Source organism: Myotis yumanensis, unplaced genomic scaffold (assembly GCF_028538775.1).
Source record: "Myotis yumanensis isolate MYYU_CA2020_CCGP unplaced genomic scaffold, mMyoYum1.0.hap1 SCAF_2, whole genome shotgun sequence".
NCBI classification, from domain to species: Eukaryota; Metazoa; Chordata; class Mammalia; order Chiroptera; family Vespertilionidae; genus Myotis; species Myotis yumanensis.
The window spans coordinates 114,376,025-114,399,992 of record NW_027223753.1 but is presented as its reverse complement, the minus strand read 5'-3'; the positions used below and the strand labels follow the sequence as shown (position 1 = coordinate 114,399,992).

Genomic DNA, 23,968 nt, shown 5'->3' with positions numbered 1-23,968 from the left:
TCTTTTGGCCATCTGTATGTCCACTTTGAAGAAGTGTCTATTTAGGTCCTTTGCCCATTTTTTAATTGAGTTGTTTGTCTTCCTTTTGTTAAGTTGTATGAGTTCCTTATATATTTTGGATAATAATTCTTTAGCAGATGTATCATTGCCAAATATATTCTCTCATATAAAGTAGACTCCCTTTTTAGTTTGTTGATGGTTTATTTTGTTGTGCAGAAGCCTTTTATTTTGATGTAGTCCCATTTGTTTATTTTCTATTTAGTTTCCTTTGCCCTGGGAGATGTATCCATAAACATATTGCTATGAGAGATGTCTATAATTTTGCTGCCTACGGTTTCTTCTAGGATTTTTATGGTTTCATGTCTTACATTTAAGTCTTTGATTCATTTTGAGTTTATTCATTTGTGTGGTGTAAGTTGGTGGTCTAGTTTCATTTTTTTTGCATGTATCTGTCCAATTCTCCCAACACCATTTATGGAAGAGACTGTCTTGACTCCATTGTATGCTCTTGCCTCCATTGTCAAATATTAATTGGGCGTACTGGCTTGGGTTGATATCTACAGTCTTTCATCTGTTCCACCTATATGCTTGTTCTTGTGCCAATACCAGGCTGTATTGATTACCATGGCTTTGTAATATAACTTGATATCTGATATTGTGATTCCTCCAATTTTGTTCTTCTTTCTCAAGATTGCTATGGCTATTCAGGGTCTTTTTTGGTTCCATATAAATATTTGGAGTATTTGTTCTAGATCTGTGAAATATGCCATTGGTAATTTAATAGGGATTGCATGGAATCTACATTTTGCTTTGGGTACTATGGGCATTTTAATTATGTTATTTCTATCAATCCATGAACACAGTATATTCTTCCACTTGTCTATATCTTCCTCTACCTCTTTTTTCAGTGTCCTGTAGTTTTCTGAGTATAAGTCTTTTACCTCCTTGGTTAAAATTTCCAGTACTATGTTGAATAAGAGTGGTTGAAAGCAACATCCTATCTTGTTCCTGTTCTTAGAGGAAATGGTTTTAGTTTTTGCCCATTGAGTATGATGTTGGCTCTAGGTTTGTCATATATGGCCTTATCATGTGGAGGTATGATCCCTCTATTCCCACTTTGCTAAGAGTTTTTATAAAAAATGAGTGTTGGATTTTGTCAAATGCTTTTTCTGCATCTATTGATAAGATCATGTGATTCTTGTATTTTAATTTATGTGGTGTATCATGTTTATTGATTTGCAAATATTGTACCAGCCTTGCACCCCTGGAATAAATCCCACTTGGTCATGGTGTATGATCTTTTTTAGTATATTGCTGGTTCCAATTTGCTAATATTTTCTTGAGGATTTTAGCATCTATGTTCATCAGGGATATTGGCCTATAATTCTCTTTCTTTGTAGTGTCTTCATCTGCTTTTGGAATTAGGATAATGCTAGCCTCATTAAAAGAGCTTGGAAGTGTTCCTTCCTCTTGTATTTTTTGTAATAGTTTGAGGATAATAGGTGTTAGTCGTTCTTTGAAGGTTTGGTAAAACTCCCCTGTAAAGCCCTCCAGACTAGAGCTTTTGTTTGCTGGGAGTTTTTTTTGTTTTGTTTTTGTTTTTGTTTTGTTTTGTTTGTTTTTTTTATTACTGCTTCAATTTCATCAATTCTTATTGACCTATTCAGGTTTTCTAATTCTTCTTGATTCGGTTTTGGAACATGGTATTTTTTTTAGGAATTTGTCCATTTCATCCACATTGTCCAGCTTGTTGGCATATTGTTGTTCATAGTATTTTCTTACAATTCTTTGTATTTCTGTGCTATCAGTAGTTACTTTACTGCTTTCATTTCTGATTTTATTTATTTGGGTCCTCTCTCTCTTTGTTTCTTGGTGAGTCTGGCTAAAGGTTCATCAGTCTTGTTTATCTTTTCAAAGAACTAGCTCTTGGTTTCATTGATTTTTGTATTGTATTTTTTAGCCTGCTCTAATCTTTATTATTTCTTTAGTTGTACTTACTCTTGTTAACTCTTATTCTCTTTAAATTGTGGGGTTAAATAGCTTATTGATAATTTTTGTATTTTTTTGAGGTAGGCCTGTAGTGCTATGAACTTCCTTCTCCAAACTGCTTTTGCTGTGTCCCAGAGATTTTTGGGTTGTTGTGTGTTCATTATCATTTGTTTCCAGGAAGTTTTGGATTTCTTGCTTGATCTCATTGGTAACCAACTCATTGTTTAATAACATGCTATTTATGAACAACTCTACTCCAACAAACTAGACAACCTGGAGGAAATTGATATATTCCTAGAAAAATACAACCTACCAAAACTTAATCAGGAAGAAGCTAAAAATCTCAATAGGCCAATAACTATGGAGGAAATTGAAGCAGTCATCAAAAAGCTTCCAGCAAACAAAAGCCCAGGGCCAGACGGCTTCACAGGGGAGTTTTACCAAACATTCAAGGAAGAACTAAAACCTATCCTCCTCAGACTATTACAAAAAATACAAGAGGAAGGAACACTTCCAAGCTCATTCTATGAAGCCAGCATCACCCTAATACCAAAACCAGGTAAAGACAACACAATGAAAGAGAATTACAGGCCAATATCCCTCATGAACATAGATGCCAAAATCCTCAACAAAATCCTAGCAAATTGGATCCAGCAGTACATCAGAAAGATCATACACCATGACCAAGTAGGATTTATCCCAGGGATGCAAGGATGGTACAATATCCGCAAATCAATAAACATAACACATCACATAAACAAATTGAGAGAAAAAAACCACATAATCATATCAATTGATGCAGAAAAAGCTTTTGACAAAATTCAACACCCTTTCTTGATAAAAACTCTCAGCAAGGTAGGAATAGAAGGATCATACTTCAACATAATAAAAGCCATATATGACAAATACACAGCCAACATCATAATCAATGGACAAAAACTAAAACCATTCCCCCTAAAAACAGGAACAAGACAGAGATGCCCCCTCTCACCACTCCTGTTCAACATAGTACTGAAAGTACTAGCCATTGTGATCAGACAAGAAGAAGAAATAAAAGGCATCCAAATAGTAAAAGAAGAAGTAAAACTGTCCTTATTTGCAGATGACATGATGCTGTACATAGAGAACCCTAAAGACTCCATCAAAAAATTATTAGTCTTAATAAATGAATTCAGCAATGTAGCAGGATACAAAATTAATGCCAAGAAATCGATGGCATTTCTTTACACCAATAGTGAACTTACAGAAAGTGAGACTAAAAAAGCAATCACATTTACCATCGCACCAAAGAAATTAAGATACCTAGGAATAAACTTAACTAAGGAGATAAAATACTTATATTCGAAAAACTACAGGACACTGAAAAAAGAGATAGAGGAAGACATAAACAGATGGAAGAACATACCGTGTTCATGGATTGGTAGAATCAACATCATCAAAATGTCCATACTACCCAAAGCAATCTATAGATTCAATGCAATCCCCACTAAATTACCAACGGCGTATTTCACAGATCTAGAACAAATGTTCCAAAAATTCATCTGGAATAAAAAAAAGACCTCGAATAGCTGCAGCAATCCTGAGAAAGAAGAACAAAGTAGGTGGGATATCAATACCAGATATCAAACTGTATTACAAAGCCACTGTTCTTAAAACAGCTTGGTACTGGCACAAGAACAGACATATAGATCAATGGAATAGAATAGAGAGCCCAGAAATCGACCCAAACCACTATGCCAAATTAATATTCTACAAAGGATGCAAGAGCATACAATAGAGTCAAGACAGTGTCTTCAGTAAATGGTGTTGGGAAAATTGGACAGATACATGCAAAAAGATGAAACTAGACCACCAACTCGCACCATACACAAAAATAAACTCAAAATGGATAAAAGACTTAAATGTAAGATGGGAAACCATAAAAATACTAGAGGAATCCACAGGCAGCGAAATCGCAAACATATGCCGAAGGAATTTCTTCTCTGATAATGCTCCTAGGGCAATGGAAAGTAAAGAGAAAATAAACAAATGGGACTACATCAAAATAAAAAGCTTTTGCACAGCAAAGGAAACCATCGACAAAACAACAAGAAGACCCACTACATGGGAGAACATATTTGCCAATGATATCACCGATAAGGGTTTAATATCCAACATTTACAGGGAACCCATGAAACTTAACAATAGGAAGATAAACAATTCAATCAAAAAATGGGCAAGGGACCTAGATAGACACTTTTTGAAAGAGGACATACAGAAGGCCAAAAGTCATATGAAAATATGCTCAAAGTCACTAATTATATGAGAGATGCAAATCAAAATGACAATGCGGTATCATCTCACACCTGTCAGAATGGCTATCATCAACAAATCAACAAACAACAAGTGTTGGGGAGGATGTGGAGAAAAAGGAACCCTCATGCACTGCTGGTGGGAATGCAGACTGGTGCAGCCACTGTGGAGAACAGTATGGAGCTTCCTCAAAAAACTAAAAATGGAACTCCCATTTGACCCAGTGATCCCACTTCTAGAAATATATCCCAAGAAACCAGAAACACCAATCAGAAAGGATATATGCACCCCTATGTTCATAGCAGCACAATTCACCATAACTAAGATTTGGAAACAGCCTAAGTGCCCATCAGCAGATGAGTGGATTAGAAAACTGTGGTACATCTACACAATGGAATACTATGCTGTGGTAAAAAAAGAAGGAACTCTTGCCTTTGGCAACAGCATGGATGGAACTGGAGAGAATTATGCTAAGTGAGATAAGCCAGTCAGAGAAAGATAAATACCACATGATCTCACTCATTTGTGGATTGTAGAGAACAACATAGACTGATAAACGGTGACAGATCCAAAGACAGAGAAACAGCGATCAGACTATCACTCCCCAGAGGGAAAGTAGGGGAGGGAGGGGGTAAGGGGAACAGATCAACCAAAGGACTTGTATGCATGCATATAAGCCAAACCAATGGACATGGACAACAGGGGGATGAGAACATGAGGGAAGGTTAATGGGGGGATAAGGACACATTTGTAATACCTTAACTAATAAAGAATTTTTTTAAAAAAGAAAAAATAAATTTTTTTAAAAAACATGCTATTTAGCCTCTATGTGTTTGAATGTTTTTGAGTGTTTTATTATAGTTGATTTCTAATTTCATTCCATTGTGATCTGAGAAGATGCTTGATATGATTTCAGTCTTCTTGAACTTGTAGAGATTTGTTTTATGTCCTAACATATGACCTCTTTGAAAATGACCCATGTGTAGTTGAGAAGAATATATACTGTGCAGCTTTGAGTGAAATGTTCTATAATGTTTAGATCAATTAAATCCATCTGATCCAGTGTGTCCTTTAGAGTCACTGTTTCCTTGTTGAGTTTTTGTCTGGAAGATCTATCCAGTGAATTCAGAGGGATGTTAAAGTCCCCTACTATGACTGTATTGCTGTCGATCTCTCCCTTAAAAACCCCCCAATTTTTTTTTATATATTTAGGTGCTTCTATATTGGCTGCATATATGTTTACCAATGTTATATCCTCTTGTCAGATCAATCCCTTTCGTATTATATAGCGACCATTATTCTCTGTTGTAATGGCCTTCATTGTGAAGTCTATTTTGTCAGATATGAGTATTGCTACCCCAGATTTTGTTTTGGTTTCCATTTTCATGGAAAATATTTTCTATTCCTTCACTCTCACCCTGTGTGAGTCTTTGTCTGAGGTGGATCTCTTGTAGACAGCATATAATTGGGTCATGTTTTCGTATCCATTCAGCTACCCTATTTCTTTTTATTGGAACATTTAAACCATTTAGACTTAAGGTTATTATTGATAGTAACTTATTTATTTTCATTTTAATTCTTTATTCCTGGGTTTCTTTCTATAGTTCTTCTCCTTACAGCAGTCCCTTTAACATTTTTTGCAGTGCTAATTTGGTGGTGATAAATTCCTTTAGCCTTTTTTTTTGGTCTGGGGAGCTCTTTATTTCAGGATCTATTTTGAATGATAGCCTCGCTGGATATAGTAATCTTAGCTTCAGATCCTTGCTTTTCATTACCTTGAGTACTTCATGCCATTCCCTTCTGGCCTGTAGAGTTTCTGATGATAAATCAGCTGACAACCTACGGGAGCTCCCTTATAGTTAACAAATAGCTTTTCTCTTGCTGCTGTGAAGGGTCTCTCTTTGTCTTTAATTTTTGGCATTTTAGTTAAGATGTGTCTCAGCATGGGCCTGTTTGGGTTCTTGCTTGGGATTCTCTGTGCCTCCTGAACTTGTGTAACCTTCACCAGGTTAGTGAAGTTTTCTACCATTATTTCTGCAAACATGTTCTCTATCCATTGCTCTCTTTCCCCCGCTTCTGGCACACCTATTATGCAAATATTGTTATGTTTCATGTTGTCCCACAGCTCACTTAAACTGTCCTCCTGTTTTTTAATTGTTTTTTTCTTTTTGTTTCTCTGATTGAGTGATTTTTATTTCTACCCTGTCTTCTAATTCACTGGATCTGATCCTTGGCTTCTCCTAATCTTCTGTGTATTCCTTTTACTGTGTTCTTTATTAGTGCTATAACATTCTTCATAATTACTACATCTTTTCTCATGCCATTGAGCATCTTTACCGTCATTTTGTCATTACACTATATCTCGTATAATTTCTTATCTCTTCTTCTGGAGAATTCTCTTGTTCTTTCATTTGGGGGTTTTTTTTGTCTCCCTATTTTGGCTAACTGTTTGGATTTGTGTTTGTATATTAGGTAGAACTGCTATGACTCCCAATCTCTAGCGCAGACACTGTTTGTGACTGGCCCTGAGCCCTCTGTTTGGAGCTAACAGCAATCCACAGCTTGTGGCTCCCTCTGCTGAGTCAGGTGCCTTTGGAAAGGGCCAAGATGTTCACCAAGGTCTGCTTTTCCTAGCCCTGGGCCCAGAAGATAAGGCAAAGATTCAAAGCCTCCAGAGATTCTCCTCTACCTGCAGTCTTATTGTTATCACCCTTGGTTAACCTAAGCCTATCAACCATAGGGTGGGGGGAGAGGTCTTCCAACAGGGTGGGGAAACTGCCTTCCCCCAAGCAAAAACCGCCTGAATAGCACATGTACATGGGAGAAAGATATCCTCTACTATGTGAGGGAATGACTCAGCACAGGAATCCAGGGTGGCTGCCCTCCAAGCTCCAAACGCAGAGCCTTCACCCTTGGACTCTCCTCATAGAGCTCCAGTCGTCCACTCTGCCCTCCCTCTGTTGGAGCCCAATGTGAGTGGCTGCACACAAAATTTTGCATTGGCCCTTTAAGAGGGTACCTGCATTTCCAGCCATCTCTCCCTGGCAGACAGCAACCCTGCTGCTTTTCACAACCAGAAGTTGTGGGCTCCTTTCTCAGTTTTGGTGCTCTGGGCAATGGAGTCAACTTGGGGTTTAGAACCCAGACTTCTCAGTTAGAAACACCGCGCCCCACCCCCCCACCCCACCCCCCGGCTGAGGTATCCCTCTGGGACTTCAGCTACTGTCTGTGGGAGCCCGGCCAGCCTTTTCATGCCTCTGCACTTTCTACCAGTCTCTAAGTGGTCTCCACTTTCCATCCTTGGTTATCTGAATTCTTTCCAGCTAGTCCCCAGTTGATTTTTCTGGGTGGTTCTTCTGTATTTTAGTTGTATTTCCAGTTTGGTCCTGGGAGAGTATCAGTGTAGCTTCCATTTACTCCACTGCCATTTTGGAAAATCTGGAGCAGACACATTTTTAAAAGTGAGGCTTTGGAGTGGTGGATTTTCTCTCTTTCTTCCTTGTTGTTGATAAAATGTTATTTAGCCTGGCTGGGAACAGCTCAATGGCTTAACATTCACCGGGAGCCAAAAGGCCACTGGTTCTATTCCCGGTCAAAGCACATATCCGGGTTGTGGGTTCGATCCCCAGTAGGGGGTGTGCAGGAGGCAGCCAATTGATGATGTTTCTCTCTCGTCATTGATGTTTCTATCTCTCCCTCTCTCTTCCTCTTTCTCTAAAAAATCAATTTTAAAAAATGTTATTTAGAAAAAGCCAAAAAAATAAAAAAAGACAAACAAAATAAGGGTATATAACATATATATCATATATATGTAATATATATGATATATATGATATATATAATATATATAATATATAATATATATAATATATATTATATATAATATATAATATATAATATATATTATATATAATATATAATATATAATCTATAATATATAATATATAATATATAATATATAATATATAATATATAATATATAATATATAATATATATAATATATAATAAGGGTATATATTTTTCAAAGAGCCATATATATATATATATATATATATATATATATACACACACACACACACTAGAGGCCTGGTGCACAAAATTTGTGCATGGAGGCATGGGCCTCAGCCCAGCCTGCACCCTCTCGCAATCCAGGACCCCTCAGGGGATGTCCGACTGCCAGTTTAGGCCCGATCCCGCAGACATCCCTCTCACAATCTGGTACCACTGGCTTCTAACCACTTGCCTGCCTGCCTAATCGCCCCTAACCCCTCTGTCTGCCTGCCTGATTGCCCCTAACCACCTCTGCCTCAGCCCCCACCACCACAACTTCATACAGAAGGACATCCAGAATGAAGTCTGGAAGGTCATTCGGCTGTCCAGTCTAATTAGCATATTACACTTTACTAGAGGCCCAGTGCACGAATTCATACACTGGTGGGGTCCCTTGGCCTGGCTGGCTATTGGGGCTAATCAGGGCATGGGAGGTTGGCCAGCCGGGGGGAGGAGCCACAGGAGGTTGGCTATGGGAGTGCACTGACCACCAGGGGGCAGCTCCAGTGTTGAGCGTTTGCCCTCTGGTGGTCAGTGCACATCATGCAACTGGTTGACTGGTGGTTCAGTCATTTGGTTGTTCAGTCGCTCAGGCTTCTAATCTAATAATAGACAAAGATGGTAATTGACCGTACCTTCACTACGCTTCCCATTGGCTAATCAGGGCGATATGCAAATTAACTGCCAACAAAGATGGCGGCTAATTTGCATACGTAGGCGCAATGCTGGGAGGTGAAAGGGGAAGGACAGAAGAAGCCGCCTGCTGCTGATGGTGATCAGAAACCCAGGCGGCAGCCAAGAGCCCGTGATTGGAGAACCGGGCCTCCTTTGCCTGCCCCCCGGCCAGTGATCGAGAAGCCAGGCAGGGTAGGGAAGAGGTGGACACCGGCAGCCGTCTCTTCCCTGCCCCACCTGGCTTCTCCGATCACCGATCACCAATCACCGGCCGGTGATCGGTGATCGGAGAAGACCCAGAAGCCGGCCTGCATCGCCGCCGGGGACCCGATCCAGCCCCGCGTCTGGAAGTGGGAGGCAGCTCTTCACCTGGAGGCTTAAGCCCAAGGTGGGAGGCGCCATTTTCTGTACCGAAAGGCAGGGGGCGTGGCTAAGCACAAGGCGGCGCCATGTTTGCATACAGAGAGGGGGCGTGGCTCAGCGTGGGGCAGCACTACATTTCGAGAGACTGGTGCTGAGGCCGGGTATTCGGCCTCAAGATGCAAGCTGAGGAGAGGAGCGCAAGGTAGAGGAGGTGTGGCTTCAGGCAAGTGAAGGAAAAGGGCAGGTTGCCCAGACACGATGCTGTTCCAAGCTTCCTGCCCCAGGTTTTCAAATGTAAATATTACTTCAGATGTTGTAATTGCAAGTAGTTTATTCCCTTCCCCTCATCTTGGCTGTTAAAGTCATGCCCACCCCCTGGGCAGCTAGGCCTTGCGTTCATGGCACAGACGAGTTTTGGTTCTGGGGTCACCCCTTAGATTTTAAGTGGCTGCTCCACTTGGTGGATAGGAAGAGTGAGACTTTAGCCCTGAAAAGACTGAAGGCTTGGGGCAGACGGTTCCCTCGAGGGCTCAGCCCGCTTTCGGGCCGTAGGCACAGGGAACGTCCAGGGCAGCCCCCGGAGCAGGTGGCCGTCTAAGCTTGGATGAGGCCGTTTTGCAGCCTCCCCTTCCTCCGTCCCAGGTGGTGGGGGCCGTGACTGCCTCGAGGCTGCTCCCTGGAAGCCATTCTCCCCTCAGCCTGTAGCTGTAAAACAGCGCATGCGAAGAGAATCTTTTTTGTGCCTCATGTTAAAAAGTCTAAAAAAAAAAAAGGTGTGTGACTCCTCACTGTGCTCATTTGTAAAAAAAAAAAAAAAAATGCTCTTAACACCCCGGGCAGTGAGGCAGCCTGGCCCCAGAAGACCCAGAAGCCGCCTGATATGGCAGTAACTCTATCAGTAAGCACTCTGAAAGTCAGTGGCATAAATGCACCAATTAAAAGACAGATTATGAGGGTGAATCAAAAACAAAACCCACTTTAAATATAAAGACACATATAGATTAAAAGTAAATGAATTAAGCTGCAGCCTGTTTTGCTCAGTGGATAGAGCATTAGCCCGTGGACTGAAGGGTTCCAGGTTCGATTCCAGTCAAGAGCAAGTACCTCAGTTGCTGGCTTGATCCCCAGTCCCTATCAGAGCATGTGCAGGAGGCAACCAATCAATGTGTCTCCCTTCCCCTTCACTCTCTCTAAAATTCAATGGAAAAATATCCTTGGGTGAAAATTAACAAAAACAAAGTAAATGGATTAAGTAACATTAAAGAGATTATAAGAAAAATATATTCCAAATTTTGTTAGTTGTATAATGGTTATGTTTAAATTATTAACACCTAAGAAATTGGGTGAAGGGTACATATAATATGCTGTAGTATTTTATAGTTTTTTTTTACATGTATGAGATTATTTCAAATTAAAGTATTAAAAAATTAAATATTAATAAAATATTAATTGAAATGTATCTGCAGTACATGAAAAATGGACTAATTGCTTCTAGCATAATTTATTAAATTGTGCTAAAATTTACAAGGGTTCAATTTAAAAATATCTTAATTCTAAATGATATAATAGAAAATATACAATAGTGTAGTTATAAGCACTTATCTGAAAATAAAAATTTAAAGAAGGGATTAGCCAATGAAAATATATGCACAACCCATGGACACAGACAACAGTATGGTGATGGCCAGAGAGAAGTGGGGGGCAAGAGCTGGGTAGAGGGGGAAAAAGGGGGGAAAGAGGGACATCCTATATAATAATAATAAAAGGCTCATATGCACATTGAGTGAACGGCAGAATGACCGGTTGCTATGATGCGCACTGGCCACCAGGGGGCAGACACTCAATGCAGGAGCTGACCCCTGGTGGTCAGTGCACTTCCATATGGGGAGTGCCACTCAGCCAGAATCTGGCTCATGGCTGGCCAGCACAGTGGTGGTGGCAGGAGCCTCTCCCACCTCCATAGCAGCACTAAGAATGTCCAACTAGTGGTTTAGACCTGATCCCTTGGGGGCCTAAGCCTTTAGTCGGACATCCCCCAAGGGCTCCCTGGCTGCCAGAAGGATGTTTGACTGCAAGCTTAGGCCTGATCCCCCAGGGAGTGGGCCTAAGTCGACAGGTGGACATCCCCCAAGGGGTCCTGGACTGTGAATTGTCACAGGCCGGGCTGAAGGACCCCCCCACCCGAGTGCACAAATTTTTGTGCACCGGGCCTCTAGTTTATATATAATTGACTTCAGGGAAGAAGAGAGAGAGAGATAGAAACATCAATGATGAGAGAGAATCATCGATCTGCTGCTTCCCATGTGCCCCAAACCAGGTACCGAGCCCACAACCTGGGCATATGGCCTGACTGTGAATTGAACAGTGACCTCCTGGTTCATAGGTCAATGCTCAACCACTGACACACACCAGCTGGGCTCATGTTTTCTTTTATATAAAACTTCTTTCCTATTTTGTCAGGATTAATGACACATATATATTCTTTTGACAGGGAAGAAAACACGAACTGTAAAGGAAACTGAATCTGAAAATATAGCTGCTATGTTAAGAGGTGAATGGATATTTGGAGTCATCCCCTGTGTGGCAAAGGCAAACTGCTATTAGGGAACCAACATAACCTGGATGGTTCTCATGTCCTTTAGAAAAGCCCTCCCCTAAGAATACATTCAATACCTGTGAGCCATAATCTCGGTCTTTTCCTGAGACCTGTGCTTGCCTGCTCGCCATCATGACCTCAAATCACCAACATGCCATGGTGAAAAGTATGTGCGTAGGGGGGAGTGTGTGCATTTGCATAAGTTTACATGTGTATATGAGTGCATGTGTGTGGGTGTGTGATGGGGTAGGATCTCCAAACTAGAGAAAATGGGATACACTGCACAAAGACTTTAAACTTTCCTTCTAAATCTATCCTTTTCTCTTCAGAAAAATGGGTAATTAATCCAGAAGAGCTAAAACTAAATATTTTATGTGAGCTGGAGGTAAGAAATATTTCAGTCCAACTAGTAAACCATGCTCATGATAAAATCGATCATTCACCTTCATTTTCTTTTTCTGTGTCTTCCTTTAAAATTTAGTTTGAGGAAGACTTTATAACATTGTTTGAGCCTTCTCTGAGAACATTACCCAGTGTCGGGCCACCAACCTTTCTGGCATTCAAACAGGAGCATTCCACTTTAGGCACTGACTTCAAGGTGATTTTTAATTCTTTCTTTTTTTACTCTAATAAGTAAAGTGAAAAGACACATGATGGTTTTCACAAAAGACAGTGAACATACTTTAAAAAAAACATAGGCAAAGAGCCCATTTACTTGAAACAGCATTTGGACAGGATAGCTATAGTAGTTTCCTAGGGCTGCTGCCAAAAGGGGCCACAGACTAGGTGCCTTAAAATGACAAACACGTGTTGTCTCCTAGTTCTCAAGGTTAGAGGTCCAAAGTCAGTAAGTGCAGCGTGTAGGAGAGTAGTCTTTCTTGTCTCTTCCAGGCTCCTGGTTGTGGTTGTCAGTTCTTATCCTTGGCTGGCAGTGCCATCACTTCAGTTTCTGTCTCAGTTGCCCTGGAGGTCTGGGGGTCTGTGTCCAAGTGTCTCTCTTCTCCAAGGACACCAGCCATGTTGGATTAGGGCCCACCCTAATGACCTCATCTGCAAAGGTCCCATTTATAGATAAGACCACATTCACAGGTTCCAGGAGTTATGACTCCAGTGTCTTTGGGGGAAACAATCCAACCTGTGAGAGTGGCCATAATGTTTGGAAACATAGATAAGACATAGGTTTGCCACATTTGATCATGTTAAATGACCAATGCCTTTGCTTGGTGGGCAAGGAAAAGGTCAACTTAGTAATTCCAACAGGATGGCATAGCACCCGCTTCACCTGAGTGGTGAGGGGCAGCCTGGTGGAATGATTATTTCCAAACTGGGGTGTTATGGCCATGTGGAGAGAGCTGCACGGCCCCCATAAGGCAACCCCTTTGATTATTTCTTCTGGGTGCACTAAGGTGCAGACTTATTCACTGAAAACAAGATACCAATCATGTGAGACAGCCTGTGTCAGTCAGTGCATTGCAGGAGTTGGTGGGAATGCTGCATGGATGCTCTGAGGTGGTGTTCATTGCCGATCTGGTGAGGGGCAACACATTGAATATATCGTGTCATTTAATGTCAACCAACATTTACTGTTTATATTTAGCCCAGGTCTCTAAATGTTTAGTCACCCTATAGACTCCTCAGGTGAAATTCTTTATTCAAACATAACACCTTCCTTCTTCTGAACCACAAAGGCTCGTATCCAGGGAAGTTTCTCAAGCTTTCTTCCTCTGACACCCAAAGATGTGCCTGAACAATAGGAAGGTCCTTTCTTCCAGGGAACTGTCCCTGCTCTAGCACCTGGGCAGGGATGGCTCCTCCTGCTCTTTGGACAGACCTTCCAGGTCCTCTAGTTCAGGAGCAGAGCAGCTGGCTTGCCCACTTTCCCCTCCAGTCATATCCTCTTCAAATGCAGATTACAACTCCACTCATGGTCTTTTGAATCATCTCCACCTTGCTTCACCGCAGGTAAAGGGATAAAGGGACCTCAGGCTGAGGAGCTCACTACCAAGATCCTTGAATGGAACAGGTTGCAGATGCCCTGGCATTGTCAAGCTCTCCTTCAGCCCTGCTCCATCATCTGATTTACTCCATCATTTCTCTCTTACAAGGCTTTACCACTCTACCCACCCGCTAAGTCCTCTGCTTTCAGCTACATTATTGTGTAGTTTCAATGGCTAAAGGTATTGAACAGTACTCCAGGGTGGTGAATTCCTGACTGTACCGGTCATCTCAGTTACACTTTGGCCCCAGGATGGCCATCTTGCCAGTCCCAGAGAATGGTTTCTATGGCAAATACAGATGCCCTTGTGGTATTCATGACCTGTGAGCCATAATCTCGGTCTTTTCCTGAGACCTGTGCTGAGGCTTGCCTGCTCGCCATCATGACCTCAAATCACCAACATGCCATAATGTATCAACCCCACACGGAGCCACCTGAACTCCTAACTCCAGATCTCCTTCTTGCTTCCCCTTCTCTCTCCTTCGCCCTCCTGAATTACCTTTATAGCCCAGACAGGAGAATTCAGAGCCCCAATCTGGGCTTCCTCTTGAGAAAGGACTCTAATTTAGAATGGTGATCATTGTGAATGGTGACCTGCATAGTAATGTCAAGACTTTTTTTTTAACCTGACACTTATTGAGTTGATGGTATTCAAAATCTTAGACCATTTACCTACAATTTGATATATAGGCAATCCTCAGGTTACATTGTTTTGTGGTTACATCGCCATCTCCCATTTATTTATTTTTATAAAAAAAAAGTTCTGTCATTTTGACGTACGTACATATGTGCTTTATGTTTTTTTATTATTTATTTACCACAAGTAAAGGTCAGGAATTGTTATCTTTCTTTTAAATATTTTTTAATGTTTCACTTCATTACTGCTGTGTATGTGCTCCATATGAGTGACGTAGGTACTTATGTAGGTGGGTTCCGACTTACCGTGAAAATCGCACCATAGGAACAGATCTCCGATGTAACCTGAGGAACTACTGTATGTTATGCCCTGTCTCTTGCATCTAGTTACACACTATATATCCCCCTCCCCAACAAGAGACTCTGATGTCAACAGTCATTTCTGCAACTTTGTTCTTACACTAAGGAGCCATCCAAAGAACCAACACGGCTCCTGATGGGCTCAGCTGTACTCTGGTGAACTGTATCACATAGAGGCCCTCAACACCACCTCAGCATCCTCAGTCCTCACCAACTCATTAACAGAAGTGATGTCTCATTCTGGAATATATAGATCTTCTGGCTGGGTGCCTTCTAGTATAGAATCTCAGGCTCTTGAAAATTTCCCACCAACTATTTCTGAGAGACTTCAGGGTGTCTGACAGGAGCTCTCAAGTAGGTTTGCACATCTCCATACTCCTGCTGTTCTAATGGGCACTCACTGGCCTGCCCAGAACCCTGGCTCCTGCTGCTGCTTGTGGGCAGGTCTTCATTTTTTCCCCTCTCTCAAGGGAGAAGAGGATGAGATATTGCTGACGTGTGAATTTTGTGGGAGTGACCTAAGAACATTTCTTTCTGCTGTGGATATTTATTCTGACAATGGTAGCTCTGAACCAATAAAACAAGTAAGTTCTAAAGCAGGTTTAGTAAGGAAATGGTGTTATTTTAAATACCATTTTTAAATATATGTAGTATTTTTTCCTGCATTTTCCCCTTGCATTGCCATTCTCTAAAATTATGTGTTACCAGTCGGGGAAACACAAATCATAAACACAATGGGATACCATTCCACACCCACTAGGATCGCATTAATAAAAAAGACAGATAATAACAAGTGCTGGCAAGAAGGTAGAGTAACTGGAACCCTCATACACTATTAAAGGGGAATATAAAATGGTGCATCTGTGTTGGGAAAAAGTTGGGTAGTTCCTCAAAAAGTTACACATACAATTACCATATAACATACAAATCCATTCCTAGGTACATACCCAAGAAAATTGGCAATATATGTCCACACAAAAACTTGTACACAAATGTTCATAACAGCATGATTTATAACAGCCAAAAGGTGAAAATAATCCAATGCCCTTCAACTGATGAATGGGCAAATAAATGTGGTGTATTCATAAAATTAAATATTATTCAGTCATAAGAATTGAAGTGCTAATACGTGCTACAACATAGATGAACCTTGAAAACATTATGCTCAGTGAAAGAAGCCAGACACAAAGTACCACATATTGTATGATTCCATGAATATGAATTGTACAGAACAGGCAATAATAGAGACAGAAAATAGATCAGTGGTTGCCAGAGGCTGAGAGGAGAGGAAGAGAGGGAGTATTAATGGGTACAGGTTTCATGTCCTAAATTTGATGGTGGTAATAGTTACACAACTCTGTATACACTAAAAACCATTGAATTGTACAATTTAAATGGGTCAATTGTCTGGTATATGAATTATATCTCAATAAAATTTTTACCAAAAAGTGTTATGATAGATTGTAATTCAAACTCCATTAGCCATTTTTGGTTTTTACCCCCTCTAATTATCTTCACCAGAACTAAAGAGAAGAAAATGACCTCTTTGTTTTTAGGCCATCTGTTGTAGTTCTTTCCAGAATCTGATTGATTACATTTATGAGGAAAAACAAAAAATCCAAAGCTCTAAAGAGGAATTCATCTGTATCGACCCTCATGCATCCCACGGCACTGAGATGGAGAAATTCAGAGCAAAGGAAAAGGCCCTGCAGAGGTGACATTGAGCCTTGGATATTGAAACTCAGATAAGTCCACTTAGAGAGCTCTTTGTAAAATGAACCTTGTTTTTCAAAATACGTAATTTTGAAGATATATTCCCAATGAAGAAATAAAATTGGCCAAAGCAAACCTATTACAAAACCTGGTAGATGTTATGAGATTCAGGAGCTCCCAGAAACTCATTGAACTCACTGATTTAAAAATAGAACCTTACCCAGATTCTCAGGACAATACAGAATTCCTATTTTGGAGAAATTGGTTCACTAAACAAAATGGAGATCCATGTGCTTTGATTAAATATATAGACTCACAAGTAATAACAGATTAAAATTACAAGGGATGACATTGAAACAGTTACAATTTGTCATATACTTTTTACAGCTTATAACATTAGATTTATGGATTTTTGTTTGTTTGTTTGTTTGCAGAAAACAGGAGCAACAAGTAGCCAAACATTGGGAAATAAAAACAAATGAACATACTAGTTTCTCTGAAGAAGGTGAGTTCATCAATGCTGCTATTGTAGATCAATTGTACATCAGAAAGCTCATATGTTTGACCAAGAGCTAAAACTGGCATATTTTTTTTTATTTTGTTAATCTTCACCCGAGGATATTTTTCCATTGACTTTTTTTTAGAGATAGTGGAAAGGAGAGAGAGAGATAGACAGGAAGAGAAACATTGATGTGTGTCACATAAATTGGTTGCCTCCTACATGTGTCCCTCCCAGGGCCAGGGATTGAGCCTGCAACTGAGGTATGTGCCCTTGACCAGAATCTAAGCGGGGGCCCTTAAGTCCACAGACTGATGCTCTATCCACTGAGCCAAACCATCCAGGGCAAAACTGGCATATTTAAAAAACAGTATTTAAAGTTTTCAGTTCAGTCGATGCATTAGTCAAAATGGCTCAAAAAAGCTGGTGTTTCAAGTCGTCCGGCTTTTGAAGTTTTTAGTCTTCATCTAGTTGTTATTGATTGAAATGAATTAGCAACATCTATAGAGCATGTTACAGATAACTGCAAAGAGCTTTTGGGTTCAGTGTCTTTTGTTTTATTAAGCACATATTCCATTTTGTTTTCAAGCTGGGGTATGGAAAATCTGTCAAAAATAAATCAGATTTCTTTCTTCATAGGTTCCATCAGTCACTTGGCCAGTATAGTTAAAGAGCTGGGACTGATGTTAGAATCACAAGCTCTGAATTTATATCCTTGCTTTTCTACTTAGAGGCTGTCTGCTTTGGGGTAGATTACTTAATCTTTACAAGCATTAGGCTCCTCCTCTACCACTCAGTGCTACTGAGAAGATAGAGAAAATATATTTTTGTTTTTGTTTTTTAAACTAAATCTCTAGTATAAAGTTCCTTGATAGTCAACTGGTTTCTACTAAGTCTAAGGCCAGAAAATTGCACTTAATGAAAATGAACATTTTTCTGTCTTTTTATTTTATTATTTATTTATTTATTTATTTACTTCCTTCGTTGACCTCTCCCGGACCACTCCCATCCCCCAGCACATGCCCTCACCCTCTTAGTGTCTGTGCCCATTGCTTATGCTTATATGCATGTATACAAGTCCTTTGGTTGATTTCTTAGACACACACACACACACACACACACACACACACACATACACACACCCCACCCCTGCCTTCCTCTGAAGTTTGACTGTCTGTTTGATGCTTCTCTGCCTCTGGATCTATTTTTGTTCATCAGTTTATGTTGTTTATTATATTATACAAATGAGTGAGATCATGTGATATTTATCTCTCTCTGACTGGCTTATTTCACTTGGAATAATGGTTCATCCATGCTGTTGCCAATGGTAAGAGTGTTTTCTTTTTTAAAGCAGCGTAATATTTCATTGTGTAGATTTACAACTGTTATTTATTTATTTATTTATTTTGGCTTTCTTTCTTTTTTTAGGTTTTTAAGAAGTTTTCTTTTTTTAATTAAATCTTTATTGTTCAGATTATTACAGTTGTTCCTCTTTTTTTCCCCCATAGCTCCCCTCCACACAGTTCCCACCCCAGCCTCCGCCCTCACCCCCCCCCCCACACTGTCCTCATCCATAGATGCACGATTTTTGTCCAGTCTCTTCCTGCATCCCCCACACCCCTTTCCCCCACAAGAATAGTCAGTCCACTCCCTTTCTATGACCCTGATTCTATTATAATCACCAGTTTATTCTGTTCATCAGATTATTTATTCACTTGATTTTTAGATTCACTTGTTGATAGATGTGTATTTGTTGTTCATAATTTGTATCTTTACCTTTTTCTTCTTCTTCCTCTTCTTAAAGGATACCTTTCAGCATTTCATATAATACTGGTTTGGTGGTGATGAACTCCTTTAGCATTTTCTTATCAGTGAAGCTCTTTATCTGACCTTCAATTCTGAATGATAGCTTTGCTGGATAAAGTAATCTTGGTTGTAGGTTCTTGGCATTCATTACTTTGAATATTTCTTGCCACTCCCTTCTGGCCTGCAAAGTTTCTGTTGAGAAATCAACTGACAGTCGTATGGGTACTCCCTTGTAGGTAACTAACTGTTTTTCTCTTGCTGCTTTTAAGATTCTCTTTGTCTTTTGCTCTTGGCATTTTAATTATGATGTGTCTTGGTGTGGTCCTCTTTGGATTCCTTTTGTTTGGGGTTCTCTGAGCTTCCTGGACTTGTAAGTCTATTTCTTTCACCAGGTAGGGGAAGTTTTCTGTCATTATTTCTTCAAATAGGTTTTCAATATCTTGCTCTCTCTCTTCTTCTGGCACCCCTATAATTTGGATTTTGGTGTGCTTGAAGTTGTCCCAGAGGCTCCTTGCACTATCTTCATATTTTTGGATTCTTTTTTCTTTTTGCTTTTCTGTTTGGGTATTTTTTGCTTCTTCCTATTTCAAATCTTTGACTTGATTCTTGGGATCCTCTAGTCTGCTGTTGGAGCTCTGTATATTATTCTTTATTTCAGTCAGTGTATGCTTAATTTCTAGTTGGCCCTTTTTCATAACCTCGAGGTCTCACTAAATTTATCAGCAGTTCCTAGAAAATTCTTGAAATACCTTATAACCGTGGTTTTGAACTCTATATCCAGTAGTTTGCTTTCCTCCATTTTTGTCATTTGTGACCTGTTTCTTTGTCTCTGCATTTTTTATGATTCCCTGTGTTGGTAGAGTGGCTTTCTGTGCTAGGTGTCCTATAGGGCCCAGTGGCTCAGCCTCCCCAATTACCTGAGGTGGACACTCTTGGTGCACCCCTTTGTGGGCTTTGTGCACAGTCTTGTTGTAGTTAAGCCTTGATTGTTGTAGGTATCACTGGAAGGAATTGACCTCCAGGACAATTGGCTGTGAGAATCAGCTGTGTCTACAGTGGGAGAACTTCTGTGCTGAAGACACCCTTATGAGGCAAGACTTGCTTCCGTGGGGCTTTAGTGCTCACAGAGTCTGCCCCCTGAGTGTGTCCCTTATGGATCTGAGGAGTTGTAATTGGATGGTCCCACTCTGACCACTGGGTACACTGGCTCTTGGATCTAAGGAGGTGCTAATTTAGCCTCTGCCTGAGGCTACCCAGCAGGAGCTACGGAGAGATCTGCAGATTCCCCTTCCTTGTTTGGGGTTTGGTGGTGCCCAGATGAGGCCCAGCTGTGAAGCAATGCAAGCTGCTGTGGGGTCTTGGACCTTCTTTTGGAAGTTCTGGGTCTGTCTGGCCCAGCTGCAGTTTGTTAGGTAATTTTTAGATTGCAAAGGGCCAGGGCATTCATATGCAAAAGCCTCTGCTGCAGCTTGGGTGGGGTGGGGTCTCAGGGGATCAATAGGGCGGAGCAAGCAGCTATGGCTGATCCTCAGCCCTGCCCTAAGGGGCCCCAAGTCTCTGTGTCCTGGTAATCACTGCAAGCACCCCCCGAGAGAAAGCTGCCCTCTAGTTCCGAGTTCTTTCCCTGCCAGACAGTCCAATCTCTTCCTGTATGATTCTGGGTTCCCGAGACTCACCCGGAACTGGAGTTCAGAGCAGTCGGGGGCTTGTGACTCCCTCCTGATTCAAAAAGACAACCACGTCCTCAGTCGCCAGCCCCTGCCGAGTGCGCCTCCATACCTCTGCACTTCCGCAGCTCCTCTGAGTCTCAGTGTGCTTTTCTCTTTCCTTCTAGTTGTAGAATCTCCACTCAGCCAGCCTTCCTGTGGTTCTGGATGATGTCCATTATGTCTTTTAGTTGTATTTTTTAATTTGTTGTGGGAGGCAGCAATTTCCGGTGTTTATCTGTGCCGCCATCTTGGTTTCTCTCTATTTATTTTGGCTTTCAAACACAGAAAGACAATGTTTAATAAATGGAATCATCTATTTTTTTTCTAATACAAAGACTTTCATAACTGAAATATTCTACATTATATTACACATATATTTGAGGTATACGTTATATACATAAAATTCACCTGTTTTAAATGTACAATTCAATATTTTTTTATTTATTGATTAAGGTATTACATATGTGTCCTTATCTCCCGATTGCCCCCCCACCCCACTCCCATTCATGCCCTCATCTCCCGCCCCCCAGTGTCTATGTCCATTGGTTATGCTTATATGAATGCATACAAGTCCTTTGGTTGATCTCTCCCCCTTACCTCCACCCTGCCTTACCTTCCCACTGAGGTTTGAGCATCTGATCGATGCTTCTTTGTCTCTGGATCTCTTTTTGTTCATCAGCTTATGTTGTTCATTATAATCCACAAATGAGTGAGATTATGTGATATTTATCTTTCCCTGACTAACTTATTTCGCTTAGCATAATGCTCTCCAGGACCATCCATGCTGTTGCATATGGTAGGAGTTCCTTCCTTTTTACAGCAGTGTAGTATTCCATTGTGTAGATGTACCACAGTTTTTTAATCCACTCATCTGCTGATGGGCACTTAGGCTGTTTCCAAATCTTAGCTATTGTAAATTGTGCTGCTATGAATGGATGTATATGTCCTTTCTGATTGGTGTTTCTGATTTCTTGGGACATATTTCTAGAAGTAGGATTACTGGGTCAATTGGAAGTTCCATTTTTAATTTTTTGAGGAAACAACATACTGTTTTCCACAGTGGCTGCACCAGTCTGCATTCCCAATAGCAATGCATGAGGGTTTCTTGTTTTCCACATCCTCACCAGCACTTGTCTTTCGTCAATTTGTTGATGATAGCCATTCTAACAAGTGGGAGATGGTATCTCATTGACATTTTGATTTGCATCTCTCAGATGATTAGTGACTTTGAACATATTTTCTTATGTCTCTTGGCCTTCTGTATGTCCACTATCAAAAAGTGTCTATTGAAGTCCTTTCCCAATTTTTTATTGGATTGTTTATCTTCCTTTTGTCAAGATGTATGAGTTCTCTAGAAATTTTGGAGTTTAGGCTTTTATCAGAGATAACATTGGCAAATATGTTCTCCCATGCAGTGGACTTTCTTGTTGTTTTGTTGATGGTTTCTGTTGCTGTGCAGAAGCTTTTTATTTTGATGTAGCCCCATTTGTTTATTTTCTCTTTAGTTCCCATTGCTCTAGACAGTGATGGCAAACCTTTTGAGCTCGGCATGTCAGCATTTTGAAAAACCCTAACTTAACTCTGGTGCCACGTCACATTATAGAAATTTTTTGATCTTTGCAACCATAGTAAAACAAAGATTTATATTTTTGATATTTATTTTATGTATTTAAATGCCATTTAACAAAGAAAAATCAACCAAAAAAATGAGTTCTCATGTCACTTCTGACATGCGTGTCATAGGTTCGCCATCACTGTTCTAGGAGCTGTATTGGTATAGATATTGCTAAAACATATGTCTGATATTTGGCTGCATATGTATTCTTCTAAGATTTTTATGGTTTACCGCCTTACGTTTAAGTCCTTTATCCATTTTGAGTTTATTTTTGTGTATGGTGTTAGTTGGTGGTCTAATTTCATTTTTGCATGTATCTGTCCAATTTTCCCAACATCATTTATTGAAGAGACTGTCTTAACTCCATTGTATGCTCTTGCCTCCTTTGTCAAATATTAATCAAGCATAATAGCTTGGGTCGATTTCTGGTTTCTGTATTCAGTTCCATTGGTCTATATGTCTATTCTTGTGCCAGTAGCAGGCAGTTTTGAGAACAGTGGCTTTGTAATATAGCTTGATATCTGGATTGTGATCCTGCAAACTTTGTTCTTCTTTCTCAGGATTGCTGCAGCTATTTGGGGTCTTTTTTTATTCCTATGAATTTTTGGAGAGTTTGTTCCAGGTCTGTAAAATATACCGTTGGTATCTTAGTGGGGGCTGCATTGAATCTATAGATTGCTTTGGATAGTATGGACATTTTAATTACGTTAATTCTACCAATCCATGAACACAGTATATTCTTCCATTTGTTTATGTCTTCTTTTATATCTTTTTTAATGTCCTGTAGTTTTCTAAGTAGAGGTCTTTTACCGCCTTAAAGTTAAGTGTATTCCCAGGTATCTTAATTTTTTTGTTGGAACGGTAAATGGGATTTTTTCTTTGTTTGTTTCTCTTTCCATGAGTTCATTATTGATGTATAAACAGGCCATAAATTTCTCAATGTTAATTTTGTATCCTGCTGCAATGCCAAATTCATATATTAAATCTAGTAGTTTTTTTTATGGTGTCTTTGGGGGTTTTCTATGTATAATATTATGTCATCTGCAAATAATGACAGTTTTACTTCTTCTTTTCCAATGTGGGTGCATTTTATTTCTTCTTCTTGTATGATCACTATGGCTAGCACTTCCAGTACCATGTCAAACAGGAGTGATGAAAGTGGGCATCCCTGTCTTGTTCCCATTCTTAGGGGAAATGGTTTTAGTTTTTGCCCATTGAGTATGATGTTGGCTGTAGGTTGGTCATATAAGGCTTTTATTATGTTGAGGTATGATCCCTCTATTCCCACTTTGCTGAGAGTTTTTATCATAAAAGATATTGGATTATGTCAAATGCTTTTTCTGCATCAATTGATATGATTATGTGATTTTTATCTCTAATTTTTTATGTGATGTATCACGTTATTGATTTGCAGATATTGTATCAGCCTTGCATCCATGGAATAAATCCCACTTGGTCATGGTATATGATCTTTCTAATGTAATGCTGGATCTGGTTTGCTAGGATTTTAGCATCTATGTTCATCAGAGATATTGGCCTGTAATTCTCTTTCTTTGTAGTGTCTTTATCTGGTTTTGGGATTAGGGTATTACTGCCTTCATAGAAAGAGCTTGGAAGTCTTCTTTTCTTTTGAATTTTCTGTAATAGTCTGAGGAGGATAGGTTTTAG

At 40.1% G+C, this 23,968-nt stretch overlaps 1 protein-coding gene across 1 annotated transcript in view; it reads left to right on the top strand.

The window, feature by feature from the left end:
- The window catches only part of ERICH6 (glutamate rich 6), an 88,781-nt gene that overhangs the window by 20,831 nt on the left and 43,982 nt on the right, over positions 1-23,968 (top strand). The window contains exons 4-9 of the mRNA XM_070403750.1: positions 11,862-11,921; positions 12,296-12,351; positions 12,448-12,564; positions 15,429-15,542; positions 16,515-16,672; positions 17,106-17,176. Of these exons, the coding sequence (XP_070259851.1) occupies positions 11,862-11,921; positions 12,296-12,351; positions 12,448-12,564; positions 15,429-15,542; positions 16,515-16,672; positions 17,106-17,176 (576 nt within the window). The remainder of the gene's footprint in view (positions 1-11,861; positions 11,922-12,295; positions 12,352-12,447; positions 12,565-15,428; positions 15,543-16,514; positions 16,673-17,105; positions 17,177-23,968) is intronic.